Here is a 17,211-nt window from a genome sequence, read left to right as displayed (position 1 = left end):
TTATGTGATGCATACATAGTAGAGATAAATGATTTTTTTTTTTGCATTTTCTATATTTTTTCTAATTTTATATTTTTTTAATAGAAGATCTTTATTTTTATACGTAAGAAGTCTGGAAAATTTGTTTCCTTTTTAAGTAAGAAAACAAAAGATATCATTTCCTTTTGTAGTCTAATCTTCTTTCTAATTTAATTTATGTAATATTATTCTTTAGTAATTCATTTCAGAAATAATGCTATATGTACATATTTAAAAATAATATAATTTAAAACTTTATATTTATACTTTATGAGAGATTTTTATGATTAATCAAATATTATGACATAATTAAAAGACTTATATTCTTATTTCCTATAAATATATTCTATTTATTTAAAAATAACATTGCATGAATTTTTTCCTAACTATGTTAGGTATTACAATATATTCTATTTATTTAAAAATAACATGGCATGAATTTCTACCTAATTATGTTAGGTATTACAATTTGAAACTATGGCGTCAAACAAAAACAAAGAGAAATTAATATAAATAATAATTCATCAAAATAATAATTAATAAAATAAATATTTCATTCGTTTTATTTTATATAATACAATTTCCTTTGAAATTTATCTTAAAAAGAATCTCAAACTTATTATTTTAGATATTTGACTAAGTAAATATAATTATCGTTGACTATCCTACTCACCGTTAAATAAATTCAGTTGAAAGAGTTGTGCACCCTATACAGCACAGTTGTTATTTTTCAACAAACCAAACATTGTGCTAAAAATCTCCACCCTTTGTCTTTCTCATTTTCTTCTTGGATTCCTTTGCATTTCAACAACCTGAAACCCTCCACCTCATTTCTTCTTTGATTCGAATTATTTCATAGTATATATTCGGGGATTCCAATCCAATGGCAGCTGTTTCACCTGAATACCATATGATTAATCAAAGAACATGGCCTTGTAAATCAGACGGTGGTCCTCGTTTCACCGCGTTTTCATTTGTAACAATAAATGACAACAAGCCAAGATTAAGACATAGTCTCACAAATCATAATTATCAATCGAATCAGAAAACTCAAAATTCCTCAGATTTCTCACAATTACCTGACGATGTTTTATTGAAAATTGCAGCTACATTTACTTTGCCGAATTTACGTGCGGCTTCACAAGTATGTAAGTCTTGGTGTGATGGATTAAAACCTTTACGAGAAGCTATGTTGTTTCTTAAATGTGGGAAACGGTTTAAACGTGGGCGTGGAGGGGTAAAAGCTGATATCAATAAGGCTCTTGAGTCGTTTCTTGAAGGCGCGGCTCGTGGATCCACGTTGGCTATGGTTGATGCCGGATTGGTTTATTGGGAAATGGGAAGGAAGGAAGAAGGGATTGCTTTTTATAGAAAAGCAGCTGTACTAGGTGATCCTGCTGGTCAGTGTAATTTGGGGATTTGCCTCTTGCAAGGTAATTAATGACTCACTACCTCAGTTTCAATTTGATTGTTTGATATTTACTTGACACGAAGTTTAAAAGAAGTAAAGAAAATGTTTGAATATTGTGGTGTTAAAATATGTAGAATGTACCAAATTATCCGTTAATCTTGTGGTCTTGGAATTAAAGAGTAACCAAGCAAGGGAAGTGACATTGAAACTGGCTGAAAAGGATAGTATGAGAAATAAATTGAAATGGAGGGAGTACTACTTTTTCTCAATTTTGTTCCTGGAATTAAGTTCTAACAATTATATTGCTATGTGAATGAGAGAGAAACATGTATTGTATTGTATTGTATTGTATTGAATTGAATTGAATTGAAAGAACATGCAACAAGGGCGTGTTAGCTGTGAATTTGGATAAAGTGTTGCCCTGACATATTAAAAGTCTGCTTATAGTTGTCTTAATTTATGGTCGTAGTCAATACTGGTGTCAACGGCATGCTTAAGCCCTTAAGCGAGGCTCAAAATATTCAGTGCTTCACTTCGCTTAGTGTGCGCTTCAGTGTGGTCATCAAGGCTCCAAGACAAGCTTTTTCTTGCGAATGAGTGTTTCCCAAAGAGGCGACACTAAACAATTGATATTTCACTTTATCGTAAAAAAATCAATTTCTTTTTTCGTATATTAGTTATTCATGCTTATAATTCTTAGCCTTGGACTAAACATATATATGTATATATATACACACACACACACACGTACACACATACACACACACGCACACGCACGCACACACACACATCTGTATGTTTTCTCCATTTGCACTTTGAGCCCCAATGAACCTTAGAGTTGTTTTGCACTTTCCACTTTTGATAACATTGGTATTAACAAAGTCTAAACTTTTAGTAAAAACAATCAAATTGGGAGGATGATCTTACCAGTGAATTAGTGACTGTATCCAGACAGCGAGAGTTGAACACATAGAATATAGAATGTAGACTATGGTTGGGTGCTTGAACGAATCACCTGTGGCAATTTGTTGTATAAAACACATATTATACAAATTTGGCACCTTCTTTGGTGCTATCAATAAAATGAATATCTTACTTGTTCCTGTAAAGAAAAAGATAGTAATTTTTGTATTTAAATGAGCACAATTTCTTTGGTCTATATGAGATTTTGCAGCCTTTGTTGGTCTTAATTCACCAATCCCTGTTTTTGTGTCTAGAGGTCTATGCTTTTGCTTCTTAAGCTATGTCCCTTTTTGATTCTTATTCAACATTAAGAGATAGTAAATTGTGCTTCAGATTTGGCTTGATTTATTAATGACTTAACATTTGAATCTTGTTGTGATACACCATTTTATCATTATCAGTAATTGAGGTGAGTTGTCCAACATTGAGAACATTTGGTGTATGAGGGTAGGTGATTCAAGTTGTTCATTTCTCTTTCCGTGAACTTGATCTTTGTTGAACTAGTGGTTCTTTTAGATGATTTGGTAAATGCAATGTATATTTATACGCCTCTGCTGTTGGCACTTCTTTCTTTAACTTCCTTTACAGCATCTTATCCCCACAGCTTCCTGATATCCTTACTGAACCATCTCTTTCACATCAATCATGCCCTAAAGACCATCAAATGTGCTTTTGGAGTACAGCCACAAGCCACCAGTTAACCAATAAACTATTATCCCAGGCCCTCCAGCTAATGTCAGTGTTATCACTTCCCCTATCTGTTGACCTCAAGGTTGTGCAAACTGGCATGACTTGATTGGTTCTGACCTGAGAGCCATTTATACCGGAGCTGTGCAAGAAAGTTTACACTGTTAGTATTTTAGAGCGATCACGTTAAGATGGGTTAAGAGAGCTATATCAGAGGAGTTTTAGCTGAAAAATTCGTTATAGTGAATTGAAAGATTAATCAAGGCCGAGGATTAGGTTAGAGGGGTTAGGAGGTGGTCGAACGATTTCTCTCTTTCTTTTCTGTGAGAGAGAATGATTCTAACTTAGAACATCTTATCTGTTCCCTATTATACTTATCAGTATCATTGTTATTGTTCTATTATCATCTTATTCTTCAAGTTAAGATTATAAGTGTCGCACCCCTTTTTTTTATCAAAAAAGATAAATTTCTTAGTAGCTTAGTTGGTTAGTTACCTGAACTTCCACCTTGTTGGTGAGGGTTCGATTCCCCACATTGTAATCCCCTCCCCCATTCCCTTTCCCCTACCCCCAATTAAAAAAACAAATAAAAAAAAACAAATTATTAAGTGACAAAAGAAATAATTTGTTCCAAAAAGGACTTTTAGTCAATCAAAATTCAGAGTCGGCACTTAGTATATTCTGGTGTGCCAAGTCACCTTTGGAAATACTTTTCAAAACAATTTTTTGACTCTTTCAAAACTGGTCCATGAACAGAGATTCCGGTTAAGGAATTCTGTTGACCGAGGGGAAGGTGTTAGGCACCCCTCGATCCCGTGGTTCGACCATGGTCGCTCTGTAGAGTATATCGTCTAGTATGACGCTATGAAATGTATAAGCCAACAAAACTCACAAAAAAAGAAAACAAACAACCAAACAGTTTAAAATTCAAAAAATAGTGTCCAGTCTAATTTATTACAAACTGAAAAAATGCTGAAATTAAAACCTAAACTATTCTATCTATCCTACACTATGCTTTACCTGATGGATCGGGTTTTGATCACGATCGGTCTTTCGCGTACAAGATACTTCGGGGCATACCCCGGTGGATAAGTACAAATGGCCTCGGGGCATTCCCCGGTTAAATGAATACATTTTTCAATTTCAAGCAACAAAATAAAACAATCTCAAGCACACACATTTGATCATTCCACAATCGCTAATTTCTAGAATTTGCCTACCCAACTTAGTACCCGTTTGGCCATGAAAATTACTTTTCTCCGGAGTTGGAGTTGAAGATGAAGTTGGAGTTGGAGTTGTGTTTGCCCATGAATATAAATTAAAGTTGTTTTTGAAATTTTATGGGTGAAAAAAGTGAAAACAAATAAAACTTGTTTTCACTTTTTCAAATAATTTTTCGAAATTGGAGTTGGAAAATTCATGGCCAAACGCAGCATGTTTTCACTTTTTTCACTAAAGTGAAATAATTTTCTGGAAAAAAGGAAAAAATTTCTATCAAATAGCTACTTAGTATTTGCCTACTAGTTTCGACCTAAAGCATGATACTATCACGTTTCGCATCAACAATGAATAAAAATACAACAATATTCACTTTTGTCGATTTTCAAGTCCCGCCTCCCTATTTCATTCTCAAAATAATTAACTAATTCTTCGACTATCAATTCAATTTTTCAAATCCAAATCCAACATCAACCAACACACAACAAAGATTCAAGCATGCTAAACACGCAAGTCATTCACACCCATAAAATTTAAGATAAAAATAAAGAACGAGAGGAGAAACGAACCTTAAAAAGCTTTCAAGTGTAATTGCTCATTTCGGCTAGAACCGCGATCGAAATCTCGAACCAAACCTCAACAAACCGTATAAATCCAGATTCGATCCAACCCTTTTTGTTCTATTTCCGCCAACCCAAACCAAAATCGCGAAGTAACGAGAGACCCGTACCTGAATTCGCACACCCCGTTACTGTTTCAACCGTTTTCCGGCGGACTTCGCCAGAATTGGACTGAAATGGATCAAACTTGGTCGATTTGGTCGGATTATGGGGTCGGACTGGTGGTGTTTTGGTCGGAAATCAAAGCTGGTGGCGTGTTGGTCAGAAACAGGAGCTGATGGCTCGCCGGAAAAATTTCCTCTCTTTTCGTCCCTTTCTCTCTCGATTCTCTAATCTTTCGCCCTCTTTCCGATTCTCTCCCTCTCTCGATTCTCTACTCTTTCAGTGTGTATGTAACTCCCCGTATGGCGGTGTGTGTGTGTATTTTTACTCTCTGTAGTGTGGGGTGTTGTGATTTGCTTGTGAGTATCAATTCTCTATCAACTGAAAAATGGAATCCCCTGTGTATTCTGTCGTATGTGAGTATATTGAGAGGCTATGTGTGAATTGTGAGAGTGATGGTGAGTGAGTATATGTAAGTTTTGTCAAAATGGAATCAATTCCAGTGAATGTGTCTTGTGCATCCGTTGAATGAGTGGAATTGTGAGTGGAAAAAAAGTGGGGTTGGGGGGTATAGGGTAATGGTTGTTAGGATAAGGTGTGAGGTGGATAAGTTGTTATTTTTTGTTATGCATTTGTTATTGAGAGTTGGTTATTTTTTTCGTTTTATGGAAAATTATTAAAATGAGGTGTGGTGTATGATAAGGCGGGTAAATGGATAAATTTGGTTTTTGGGAGGGACAAAATTACGTGTCTACATCATGCCCCTCTTGGATGTAAACACGAAGTGTTTTCAGACAAAGAAGTAGACAACGAGACCGAATTTTTGACTCGACCATTATTCAAAGGGAGGAAATAGAAGGAAGGAAAAAATGCAACCGATTCTTGATTTTAGACATCCTACTTACCCAGATTATGAAGGGACCGAGTCACAGATATCTCAAAGGGTTGGAAATGAAATGGACTATACCGAGTTGGAGAGTCGAGTGTGATCCTGTCGAGGTTCCGGTCCGCGACTCTGTCATTACATCAAAAAATGAAATTACAAGTTAAAAACATAAATAAAATTACAAAAGTCCTATCTATGCAGCTTTCCTTGGCTCTTGACTTGCTATTTCATCACCCTATTCTCCAGGCGGACTCCTGACTTGCAATTTCATCACCTTGTTACTTGGCTTTCAATTTCTTTATCCTGTTCTCCAGGTGGGCTCTTGACTTGCTATTTGTTCAATTTGTTGACTATCAATTTTTTCACCTTGTTGATTGACTTTCAACTTCTTCACCTTGTTGCTTGACTTTTCATTTATTCACCTTGTTCTTCAGGCGGGCTCCTGAAATCACATCAAAACTAGAAAGAAAATTATTCCACACAAAGGTTATGATAGAAATCTTACTTTTCAAAAATAAAGTGCCATTTTTCAAGAGGGTCTTAAATGATGCTTTCAATAACATGAATTAAATTTTTTGCCCCAGTTTATCATCAGAAAACTTTTGCGAATGTCAAATCCAATCATAACTACTTGCATGTTGCGATGATGAATCAAAACTCTGATGAAGAAATGCACCTCTTGAGAGGAAAATTAAATGACCAAGACTAGGAAGTGCGTTTCCTAAGAATTAAAGTGAGGAATTCTGACTAGAAAGTGCATCTTCTAGAGATAAAGGTTTAAGTAAGGTATAAGTTAGGAAGTGTGCCACTTGACAAATAAAAACTGACAAGAAAGTGCGTCTCCTAAAGGCTAAGTGCAATGACTCGACTAGAAAATGCGGCTTCTAGGAGTGAAGGTTCAATTTAGGAAGTGCATCACCTAATAAATAAAACCTGAATTAGTCAGATCAGGAGGTGCATTTCCTAGGGGTTGCATGAAGGACTCGACCAGAAAGTGCATCTTCTAGGAGTAAAGGCTTAAGTTAGGAAGTATGTCACCTAGCAAGCCACAACTTGAACTACCTTGACAAGGAAGTGTGTCTCCTAAGGGTTAAGTGGAATGACTCGACTAGAAAGTGCATTTTCTAGGAGTAAAGGCTTAAGTTAAGAAGTGAACCACCTAACAAGCGAAACTTGAATTACCCTGACAAGAAAGTGCGTCTCCTAAGGTTAACTACTCAACTAGAAAGTACATTTTCTAGGAATAAAGACTTAAGTTAGGAAGTGAACCACCTAACAAGCGAAACTTGAATACCTACCAAGGAAGTGTGTCTCGTAAGGGTCAAGTGGAATGACTCGACTAGAAAGTGAATTTTCTAGGAGTCAAGACTTAAGTTAGGAAGTGCATCACCTAACAAGTAAAATTCGAATTACCCAATCAAGGAAGTGCGTCTCCTTACAAATGCCACTTGAATTACCCTAAGGAAATGCGTCTCCTTACAATTGTCGCTTGAATTACCCAAACAAGGAAATGCGTCTCCTTACAAATGCCGCTTGAATTACCTAGACAAGGAAATGCGTCTTCTTACAAATGCCACTTGAATTACCCAAGGAAATGCATCTCCTTACAAATGCCGCTTGAATTACCCGAACAAGGAAATGTGTGTCTCCTAAAGATTAAATGGAAGGACTCAACTAGAAAGTGCGACTTTTAGGAGTGAAGGTTCAATTTAGGAAGTGCATCACCTAATAAATAAACCTGAATTACCCAGACAAGGAAGTGTGTCTCCTAGAAATATTGGATTGTGAGTTTAACCATGATTTTGATTACCAAACTTGTGCAGCAAACATTGCCCCTTGCATTTGTAGATATGAGAAATTACGGCCATTGATGTTTAGGCTTTGAAGTCCTTTTACAAATGCCACTTAAATTACCTAGACAAGGAAATGCGTCTCCTTACAAATGCCACTTGAATTACCCAAACAAGGAATTGCGTCTCCTTACAAATGCCGCTTAAATTAAACAAGGAAATGCGTCTCCTTACAAATGCCACTTGAATTACCCAAACAAGGAAATACGTCTTCTTACAAATGCCGCTTGAATTACCCAAACAAGGAAATGCGTCTCCTTACAAATGCCACTTAAATTACCTAGACAAGGAAATACGTCTTTTTACAAATGGCACTTAAATTACCCAAGGAAATGCATCTCCTTACAAATGCCGCTTGAATTACCCGAATAAGGAAATGTGTCTCCTAAAGATTAAATGGAAGGACTCAACTAGAAAGTGCGACTTTTAGGAGTGAAGGTTCAATTTAGGAAGTGCATCACCTAATAAATAAACCTGAATTACCCGGACAAGGAAGTGTGTCTCTTAGAGATATTGGATTGTGAGTTTTACCATGATTTTGATTACCAAACTTGTGCAGCAAACATTGCTCCTTGCATTTGTTGATGTGAGAAATTATGGCCTTTGATGTTTAGTCTTTAAAGTCCTTGATTTGAAGGTAACATGTGTTTCTATTTCATACAAAGAAAACTTGTGAGTTTAAAAACATGGTGGCTGGTTTGTGGCTTTAGCTTTCGCAATGATCGCTCTTGCCCTCATCACATTTAATCTTGCTTCCAACCATTAGCATATGTCATTGACTTGCTGCATCATTGACCTAAACTCAGAATATTAAGAGTGACTTTGAAATGAACACAATATCTCTGTTTTTGCTATGTTCCTCAGATAAATCCTTTGAACCTAGGTGTTTCTAGAGTTTCCAGACTTGTTTGTTGACAAAATTTTCTGCACGCTTGATTTTGGCTCACAATCATGTCTCTTTCATATGTTGGCCTTTTGTCTTGCTTTGCAATTGAAGAAGTTGGTAGCCAATTTTGAAATCTTTTCTCACTTGCTTTGACATTGATTTTACTCAAAGACACAAGAAAAATGATTTTCCATTGTTATAACTGACTCAAGAAAACAAAAATAAAAATATAGAGAAGAAAGAACAGACAATGAATGCCCTCACTGAAATAGAGAAAATAAAATTTTATCTGAAAGTGACAGTCAACTCTAATGATTATGACATGCATTTTGGATTAAGTTGCCTGATTTTTTCATCCAAACTTTCACCAATTGTTGTTGAGTTAATGGCCATGAAATTGAGTTACTTTCTTGGGCCAATTGCATTCAGAGACCTCATTCGGCTAGTGACGCCTTGAAAGGTTTTTGCTAACAAGCCTTTCTCATTTTCTTTCTCTCAGCTCACCATTGGCCTATGGTGTCCGTGAGAGTGACAGTTTTCACCAATGAGACTTTCTTATTTTAATTTCTCTCAACTTACTATCGCCTTACGGTGTCCATGAGAGTTTTCACCGACAAGACTCTCTCATTTTTTATTTCTCTCAACTTACCATCGCTTTACGGTGCCCGTGAAAGTTTTCACCAATAAGGCTCTCTTATTTTTATTTCTCTCCTGATTCCTTATGCTGAGGAAAACAAGTAGTACCCAAAATGTGTCATCATATCCATTGCATGCTTAGCCTTAACATTCTCAAAGATTGATCTGTAGGTCTTTCTTTTGTTGTAACTTGGCTTTCGGATAGGGTTAGCCCAAACAACACTTGAAGTGGGGTGGGACTTATAACTTTTGGAATTGACTCAAACAACAAAAATTAACTCATGCCCCAGTTTCTTTTGACTGAGCAATTCTAAATTGTTTATTGACCGAGTCCAGAGTAGGACTGCCTACGTTCTCACCTCCGAGAGAGGAGAATCAGGTCACACGTAGTTCCTGCAATTTGTTCTTTTGCTTGATTCTGATTTCTTTTTTTTTTTTATGACTCTTTTTTTCTCTTTGAGACCTTTTCTGACTCTATTTTTCTTGACACTCTTTTTTTTTTTCTTTGACACATTTTTGTCTTTTTTTTTCTTTTTGAAACTTTTCTGACTCTATTGTTTTGTCCGATACCTTTTCTTTTGAACTTTGCTGACTCTATTTTGATTCCAAAATAGGGGTATGAAAGAAAAGATGAAAATAAAGCTCAAATGGGGTAAATAAAGGATGACATCTCGTTTGGATAGCAGAATGAAATGCCTTCGTCATATCAATCCTTAAAAATGCAAGTAAAAAGCATGCAATATGAAAGTGGGAGAGGAAGATCATTTATGACACTTTTTTACAATATTAACTTAAATTGAGCATGTGTATCACTACTTCTTATACACTTGTCCAATATACAAATCCACCTTCATTGTACATCCCTCACATCGAATGACTCATGCTTTTGTGGAGCTGATTTTCTTTCTGTTCCTATTGATATAGGATCATGCATCCACTGTTTGACCCAATTGAGACATGCCTTTCAATTGATGACCAAGTTATTTTTGTGATTCTCAAAATAAATGCCTTAATTTTCAAAAAAGGCTTCAACTGGGTCACCAAATATCTCAGAACTCTACCAATTTTCTCAGATGATTTTCCTAACTTTAGCCCTTTGATTCAATGTTTCATGATTAAAACTGAATTTTAAGATCTGGCTGAAAATTCAGCCAGCATGTTATAACACTAGAATCAATATAAAATTGTATTGTGTAAAGAAGACAAACAAATAACTTAAAATAAAACAAAACGACCAGGGACACCACATTTCATTGAAAGGAAAGATAAAAGAGTTTAAACAAAGCCGACAAAGAAACAAAACAAGATAGATTCCGAACTACAACCCTGAAATAATTCGAAAAACAGAAAGGAAAACAAAACAAACTACCAACAATCCTTCCAAGCAAGGACATGATTGACTTCCCAATTGCTGAGCTCGACATCTTAGCCACTGATTTGCGCATCATCATGACTAGAGCTTTCATCGCTATCAAACACATTCTTTTCAACAAATAAGTTCTGGATCTCCATGCTTGACTTATTGCTTCCCACATATTGTGTATTATCGTGTGTTGGTGAAGGACTTTGTGTGACCTTTGTAGTGTCAATGTTTTGCACTACAATCAATTTTTCTCGAATCATCCTTTCTATTTCTCCTTTCAAAGCACTTCAACCTTCAACACTGTGACCCTGAACATCAGAATAATATGCACATAGTACATGAGGATGAAAATTTCTTGAATGTGGGTCGGGGTACCCCCAAGGAGGAGTGATCATGCCTAACTCTCTCAATCTCTAGAATAGACTAGTATATGATTCCCCAATTGGTGTAAAATTATCCTTTGACTTTTCTTTCTTTGCAAACTCCGGCCTCGGTTGAAACTTGGACTTAGAAATTCCTTGGTAAATATGTAGGGGTCGAGGACGATGTTGAGGGACCAATGCATGCCATTGTGGATAAGAAGACGGATGAGTATACAACTGTGCATTGTTCAAAGATACTGAGGAAGTGGAATGAAATATCTTGGATTTTGAAAAGAGGAACTTTGTTGCAAGTATGTGGATTTGATGTGTAAGCTCGGGTTTGAGACTGACAATATTGCTGAGTTGAACCTCTCAAGATCTGTTATGCCCCTGGAACGACAATAGATACGTTTTCCTTTTTCATCCCTTCAGTTTTCCTTAATTGACTGCAATATCGTCTATAATGTTTCACGACATCCTCATGTTCATCATGCCCCTCAAATTTTGATATCTCAAAGGTTGGAGGAAGGTTGACACTTGAAGACATGCCCCAGTTTTTATATGAAACATCTTCTTTACCCTCAAGTCCTAGGGAACTTTTCGTAGCATTTTTTGCACTTTTCATTTTTTCAACCATTTTCTCTTGCTCTTCTGGCATGCTAGGCTTGTTGGTAAGAAATTTTGGCTGTCTAATTAACTTAACTATAGGCTAAAGAGTATAGCAGTGATCATCAAGAGTATTGAACATAGACTCATTAGCAGATTGGGGAAGCACAATCGTTGGGTTGATAGCCAAAGTGGGGGCCTCAGTAGAAGGTTGAGCAACAAAAGCACATACAGTATGTGGTGCTGTGAATGTGGTAGGATTATACCAAGGAGCTAAAGAAAGAGTGGTGGAAGTATTAGGATGCATTTGACGTGGAATGGATTCTGAGGTATGCTGTGGTGCATCAACATAGTAGGAAACTGACTTTGTAATTGTGATGGAAAACTCAAGGTATTTGCAGGGTCAATAGTGGGGAATAAAGGAGGTGGAAGTCCACTGGCCCAAGCTCGATACATTTTCATCATTTGTTGTCTTAGCCTCACAATTTCTTGCTTTAAACTCTTATTTTCCTGACTCTTTGTTTGATTCATGATGTCACTCTCTATATCCTTGTTAGACACAACTAATTTTTCCTTGGATTTAGTGTGATGTGGAGGATCAACCAGAATACCACAAATCAACCACCTTAAACTAACTGAATAAGAGATAACAAATGCGTTAGAGTTCAACACTTTCTCAAAATCTTTTTCTCTTTTTTTTCTTTTGAAAAGATCACCGAACCCTAGAAGGGCGCCTACGTATCTCACTCCCAAAAGAGGAGAATCAGGTGTGCGTAGTTCGTGAAGTTTGACCAAAAAATGACCAAGAAAAGAAAATAACAAATTGTCATTAGAATTGAGAGTGCGGAAAAGAATGGTTAATGGAGCTATTAAGAGAAAGGCTTGTGGAGTCTGGGAGGAAGGAATAAATGAAATTTCTTTGTAGTCGTACTCAGGCTTTTCTTCCCACGACATTTTCCAGGTACGAACATTAGCTTTTGATTTATATGATGAAAGTAACCTATTGGTTATCGTTTTTGGCTTTCTGCAATTAAGTTCTTTTGCTTGTAATCTAAACCTTTTCCGCCAACGCTTTCTTAATATTCCAAAAACAATTGGAAATGGTTTCCGGCATGTAATATGCACCCCAAATTTATTAGCATAACATTTGATGGATCATGGAAGATATATGTCTCTTAATTTTAATTTATTAGTATGCTTTTTGAAACTCCGAGCTTCACACAGATGAGATACTAGCCCAGCCACCAAAACCAGTAATCATAAACTGGTTTATTCATACTACCAGCACTCTCCTTTCTGCAAATATGTGCATGTTTACCATTGGAGAATGGTAAACACAGATGAGTGCTTCACTAGTAATTTTAGAGATATTATTGAAGGTTTTAGCAAATTTGTAGCATAGCCATCTGGGAACAGTCATGAGGATTGTCTTTGTTGATATTTTGCTTTCCTTGGGTAGATTTTTATGTGTAGACTGAAGCATAAAACATGATTTGTATATAGTGATAATATCTTCACACTTTCTTGAGCCGGGGGTCTATCGGAAACAGCCTTTTTACTTCTTCGGAGGTAGCGGTATGGACTGTGTACATCTTACTCTCCCAGACCCCACTTTGTGGGAACAGACTGGGTTTGTTGTTGTTGTCAAAAGAATTGATGAAAATCTTTTTGAATTTTTTAGTTTTAAAATTCCTATACAAAATGAAACCTATGATTACCAAAGAAAAATCTTTTTGGGTTTTCGATTTTTAATTTCATACGAAAATGAAACTTGAAGCGAGTAAAGAAAAATCTTTTTGTAGTTTTATTTTAAAGATGTATTTGAAACACCAATTCTAAATGAAGAGAAGAATTTTTTTTTGAATTTTTTGAATAAGATCATTGAACTCACGAAGGGCTGCCTACGTATCTCACTCCCTAGAGAGGAGAATTAGGTGTGTGTAGTTCGTCCAGATTGGACAATTAGAGATTAAATAACCAACTAAACCCTGACTTGAGAGATACGACCGCAAACAAACGAGGAAAAATGCCAATAAAATCTTTTTTGGGTTTTCAATTTGATACTTCATATGAAAATGACACCAACAACTATGAAAGAAAAATCTTTTTGATATTTTCGTTATATAAAATGGACAAAACTTCTACCAATTTTTTCTTTTTTTCTTTTTGAGAAAGGTAACATATTTGTATATTTATATATAACCACATAAACGGTGTAACACCCCTTAATTACAGATTACAAAGTATAGAGCATTTGATTCTCTGTCATCTCACAAGGATTCTAATACATCAAAGATTGTTTCTTGATATTCTAAACATATTGCTTTACACCCAAAAAAGAACAACCCTAAGCATTTCATCTTAATCTTCTGGAGATGGTCGGCTTTGTTTTCAAAACATCTTTGGTTTCTCTCTTCCCAAATTGTCCACCAAATGCAAGCTGGAATAATCTTCCATCTCATTTTCTGAATCGTATTACTGCTTTCTTTGTTCCAGCATGCTAGAACATCAACTATATTACTTGGCATGGTCCATAGAATCCCCCTAAAGTTGAGGAACATCCTCCATAATTGTCTAGTCAGTTCACAGTGCAGAAATAGATGATTAATTGTCTCAGCTTTCTCCCCACAGAAAAAGCATTTGGAACATAGATGATGACCCCTCTTGCACATATTGTCCTCTGTGAGTGCTTTTCCTCTAGCTAATAACCAAGTAAAACAAGATGCTTTATAGGGAATTTTGACTTTCCATATCATCTTCCAAGGCCAACACTGATTGTTGAACAGGTTGAATTCTTTGTAGGCTGACTTGACGGAGAATTCTCCTTGCTTATTTCCTTGGCACTTGATGCTATCCTCCGAAGTTGTAGTCCCTGTAAATAACTGTGGAGTGTTGAAGAACTCTGTTAGCCTATCAATTTCCCAATCATTCAAGGATCTTCGAAAGATCAAATTGCACCCCTGGTTGCTCCATACCGCCCCTATTGTTGCTTGTTGTTGTTGAGATAAAATATGGATATCCGGAAAGTGTTGTTTCAGAATTCCTTGACCTAGCCATTTAACCTCCCAAAAGGATGTCTTCATGCCGTTTCCAACTTTAAAGCTTACCTTGTTCATGAGTTTAGGCCACAAATTTCTGATCGACTTCCACAGACTAACACCATAAGGGCCCTCCACAGTCTTGGTTGTCCATTTACCTTCCATGCCATACTTTTCCTTAATCACTTCTTTCTATAATGATTCTTCATCACTAGCAAATCTCCATTACCATTTCAACATCAAACTTTGATTTTGGGATTTCAAATTCTTAATGCCTAATCCCCCTTCCTTCTTGCTGATGGTGATGGATCTCCATTTAACCAGGTGATACTTCTTTTTGTCGTTGTGTCCTTCTTACAAGAAGTTCCTTCTCAATACATCTATCTTGCTCAAGACATTCCCAGGTAATGGAAATAATGACATCATATATGTAGGCATAGCATCAAGGACTGAATTGATCAAAACTATTAGTTTTAAGCAGACAAATCGCACATAACACTATGCAAATGATGTCTAGATTGCTACAGAAAAGAAGCAGGAGAATGAAAGAAGATAACCGAGAGAGAAAAACTTGTGCAGAGAATTGTACTTTCTGTGAAAAAGAAGTTACATAAAAGTGTTCTAAAAAAATTGAAATAGATAATGACCCTACTTTAAAGTCATGGTGCTAACCATGCTAATTACCTCTTTATAACTTAAAAAAGGAATACAGGAAATAAAATAAATAAATACTGCAGTCCTAAAGCAACTAATAACACTCTTTGCATTAAGAGCTGCAAATTCCAAGTTGTTGCCTTAGGAACTTAAAATTGCTGACAGGAAGGGGTTTCGTAAATGCATCTGCAAGCTGATCTTCGGATTTGCAATAAACAAGAATCACTTCTTCTTTTTTCTGCACATCCCTCAAGAGAAAAAGCTTAATGTTGAAGTGCTTAGTCTTCCCGTGAAACACTGAGTTATACGAAATAGCTGTTGTATCTTGATTATCAACATGAATCTCAGTATTAACCTTTTTTTCCATACGCAAATCAAAAAATATCTTTCTCATCCATATGGTTTGATTTACTGCTGCTGTTGCTGCAATGAATTCAGCCTCCGCCGTGGACTGTGCCACAATTTCCTGTTTCTTGGAACACCAAGAGAAAATTTTTGATCCCTAACTGAAGCAATATCCTGATGTACTTTTCATGTCAGCAGTGGACCTAGCCAAATCACTATCTGAGAATCCACACAACTTGAAATTCTCACACTTTTTGAATTTGACCCCATACTCGACAGTACCTTTGATGTATCTTATAATTCTTTTTGCTGCTTGCAAATGCATTTTAGAAGCACAATGCATAAACCTAGATAAAAGACTTACAACAAATAGAATATCGGGTCGTGTAGCAGTGAGATACATCAAGCATCCAATCAAGCTTCTGAAATTTCCTTCATCAACTTTATCAGTTCCATCCTCTTTGCTCAACTTCTCCTTTGGATTCATCGGTGTGCTTGTTGCCTTGCAATTTTCCATATGGAATTTCTTAAGTATCTCCGTAGCATACTTCTTTTGGCAGACAAAGATTTCATTGCAACCTTGCGTGATTTCCATTTCAAGAAAGTATGTCATTAGTCCTAGGTCTGTCATCTTAAAGACTTGCATCATTTTCTTCTTAAACTCTTCAACCAGCCGCACATTGTTTCCTGTTATCAAGAGATCATCAACATAAAGGGAAGCAAGCAATGAGCTGATCAGTTTCCTTGTGTTTGACATAAAGAGTAACTTTAGACAAACTTCAAACAAACCCCAAACTCAATAAGTGATCATCAATCCTGCTATTCTAAGCTTTTGGGGCTTGTTTTAATCTATAAAGAGCCTTTCTAAGTAGACATTTTTTCTTCTTTACCTTGCTCAATGAAACCCTCGGGCTGCTCTACATAGATTTCTTCCTGCAGTGCACAATTTAAAAAAACAGATTTGACATCTAGTTGGAACACTTTCCAGCCCCTTTGTGTTGCTATTGCTAGCAACATTCTGATGGTATCTAGTCGGGCTACTGGAGCAAAGGTATCCGAGTAATCAACACCGAATATTTGGGCATATTCCTTGACGACAAGCCTAGCCTTGTATTTGTTGATAGAACCATCAGAATTAAGCTTAGTTCGAAATACCCATTTTACTCCAATGACCTTTCTATCTTTCGGTCTGTCAACTAACTCCCAAGTGTTGTTTTTCTTGGTCATTACTATCTCCTGCTCCATAGCGTTTCTCCATTTTTCATCTTGAAGCGCTTCCTTGTGCCCTGCAGGCTCACAAACTGCCACATTACTTTGTTGGTAGATGTCAGAAAGTAATCTTGTATCTCTAACTGGAGGATCATCTACTAACTCATTTGCCATTGATTGGATGTCTGCTCTTCTGAAGCTTTGACTGAAAGCTGATTGTTTTTTCCAGTCCCATTTCTCTTCCTCATTGAAGTGCACATCCCGACTAATAATCATCTTCCCTGTTTGTGGATCATAAACTTTGTAGGCTTTGGAGGATGAGCTATAACCCACAAAGATTCCCAGAATGACCCTTTT

At 36.3% G+C, this 17,211-nt stretch overlaps 1 protein-coding gene across 1 annotated transcript in view; it reads left to right on the top strand.

Moving 5' to 3' along the window:
• The first annotated feature begins 721 nt into the window (after nucleotides 1-721).
• Nucleotides 722-17,211, top strand: part of LOC107847466 (F-box protein At1g70590) — a 37,170-nt gene continuing 20,680 nt past the window's right edge. Inside the window, exon 1 of the mRNA XM_016691738.2 lies at nucleotides 722-1,451. Within this exon, the coding sequence (XP_016547224.2) occupies nucleotides 902-1,451 (550 nt within the window). The 5' untranslated portion in view covers nucleotides 722-901. The remainder of the gene's footprint in view (nucleotides 1,452-17,211) is intronic.

This window comes from Capsicum annuum, chromosome 11 (genome assembly GCF_002878395.1).
Source record: "Capsicum annuum cultivar UCD-10X-F1 chromosome 11, UCD10Xv1.1, whole genome shotgun sequence".
NCBI lineage: Eukaryota > Viridiplantae > Streptophyta > Magnoliopsida > Solanales > Solanaceae > Capsicum > Capsicum annuum.
This window is presented reverse-complemented; position numbering and strand designations above follow the sequence as displayed.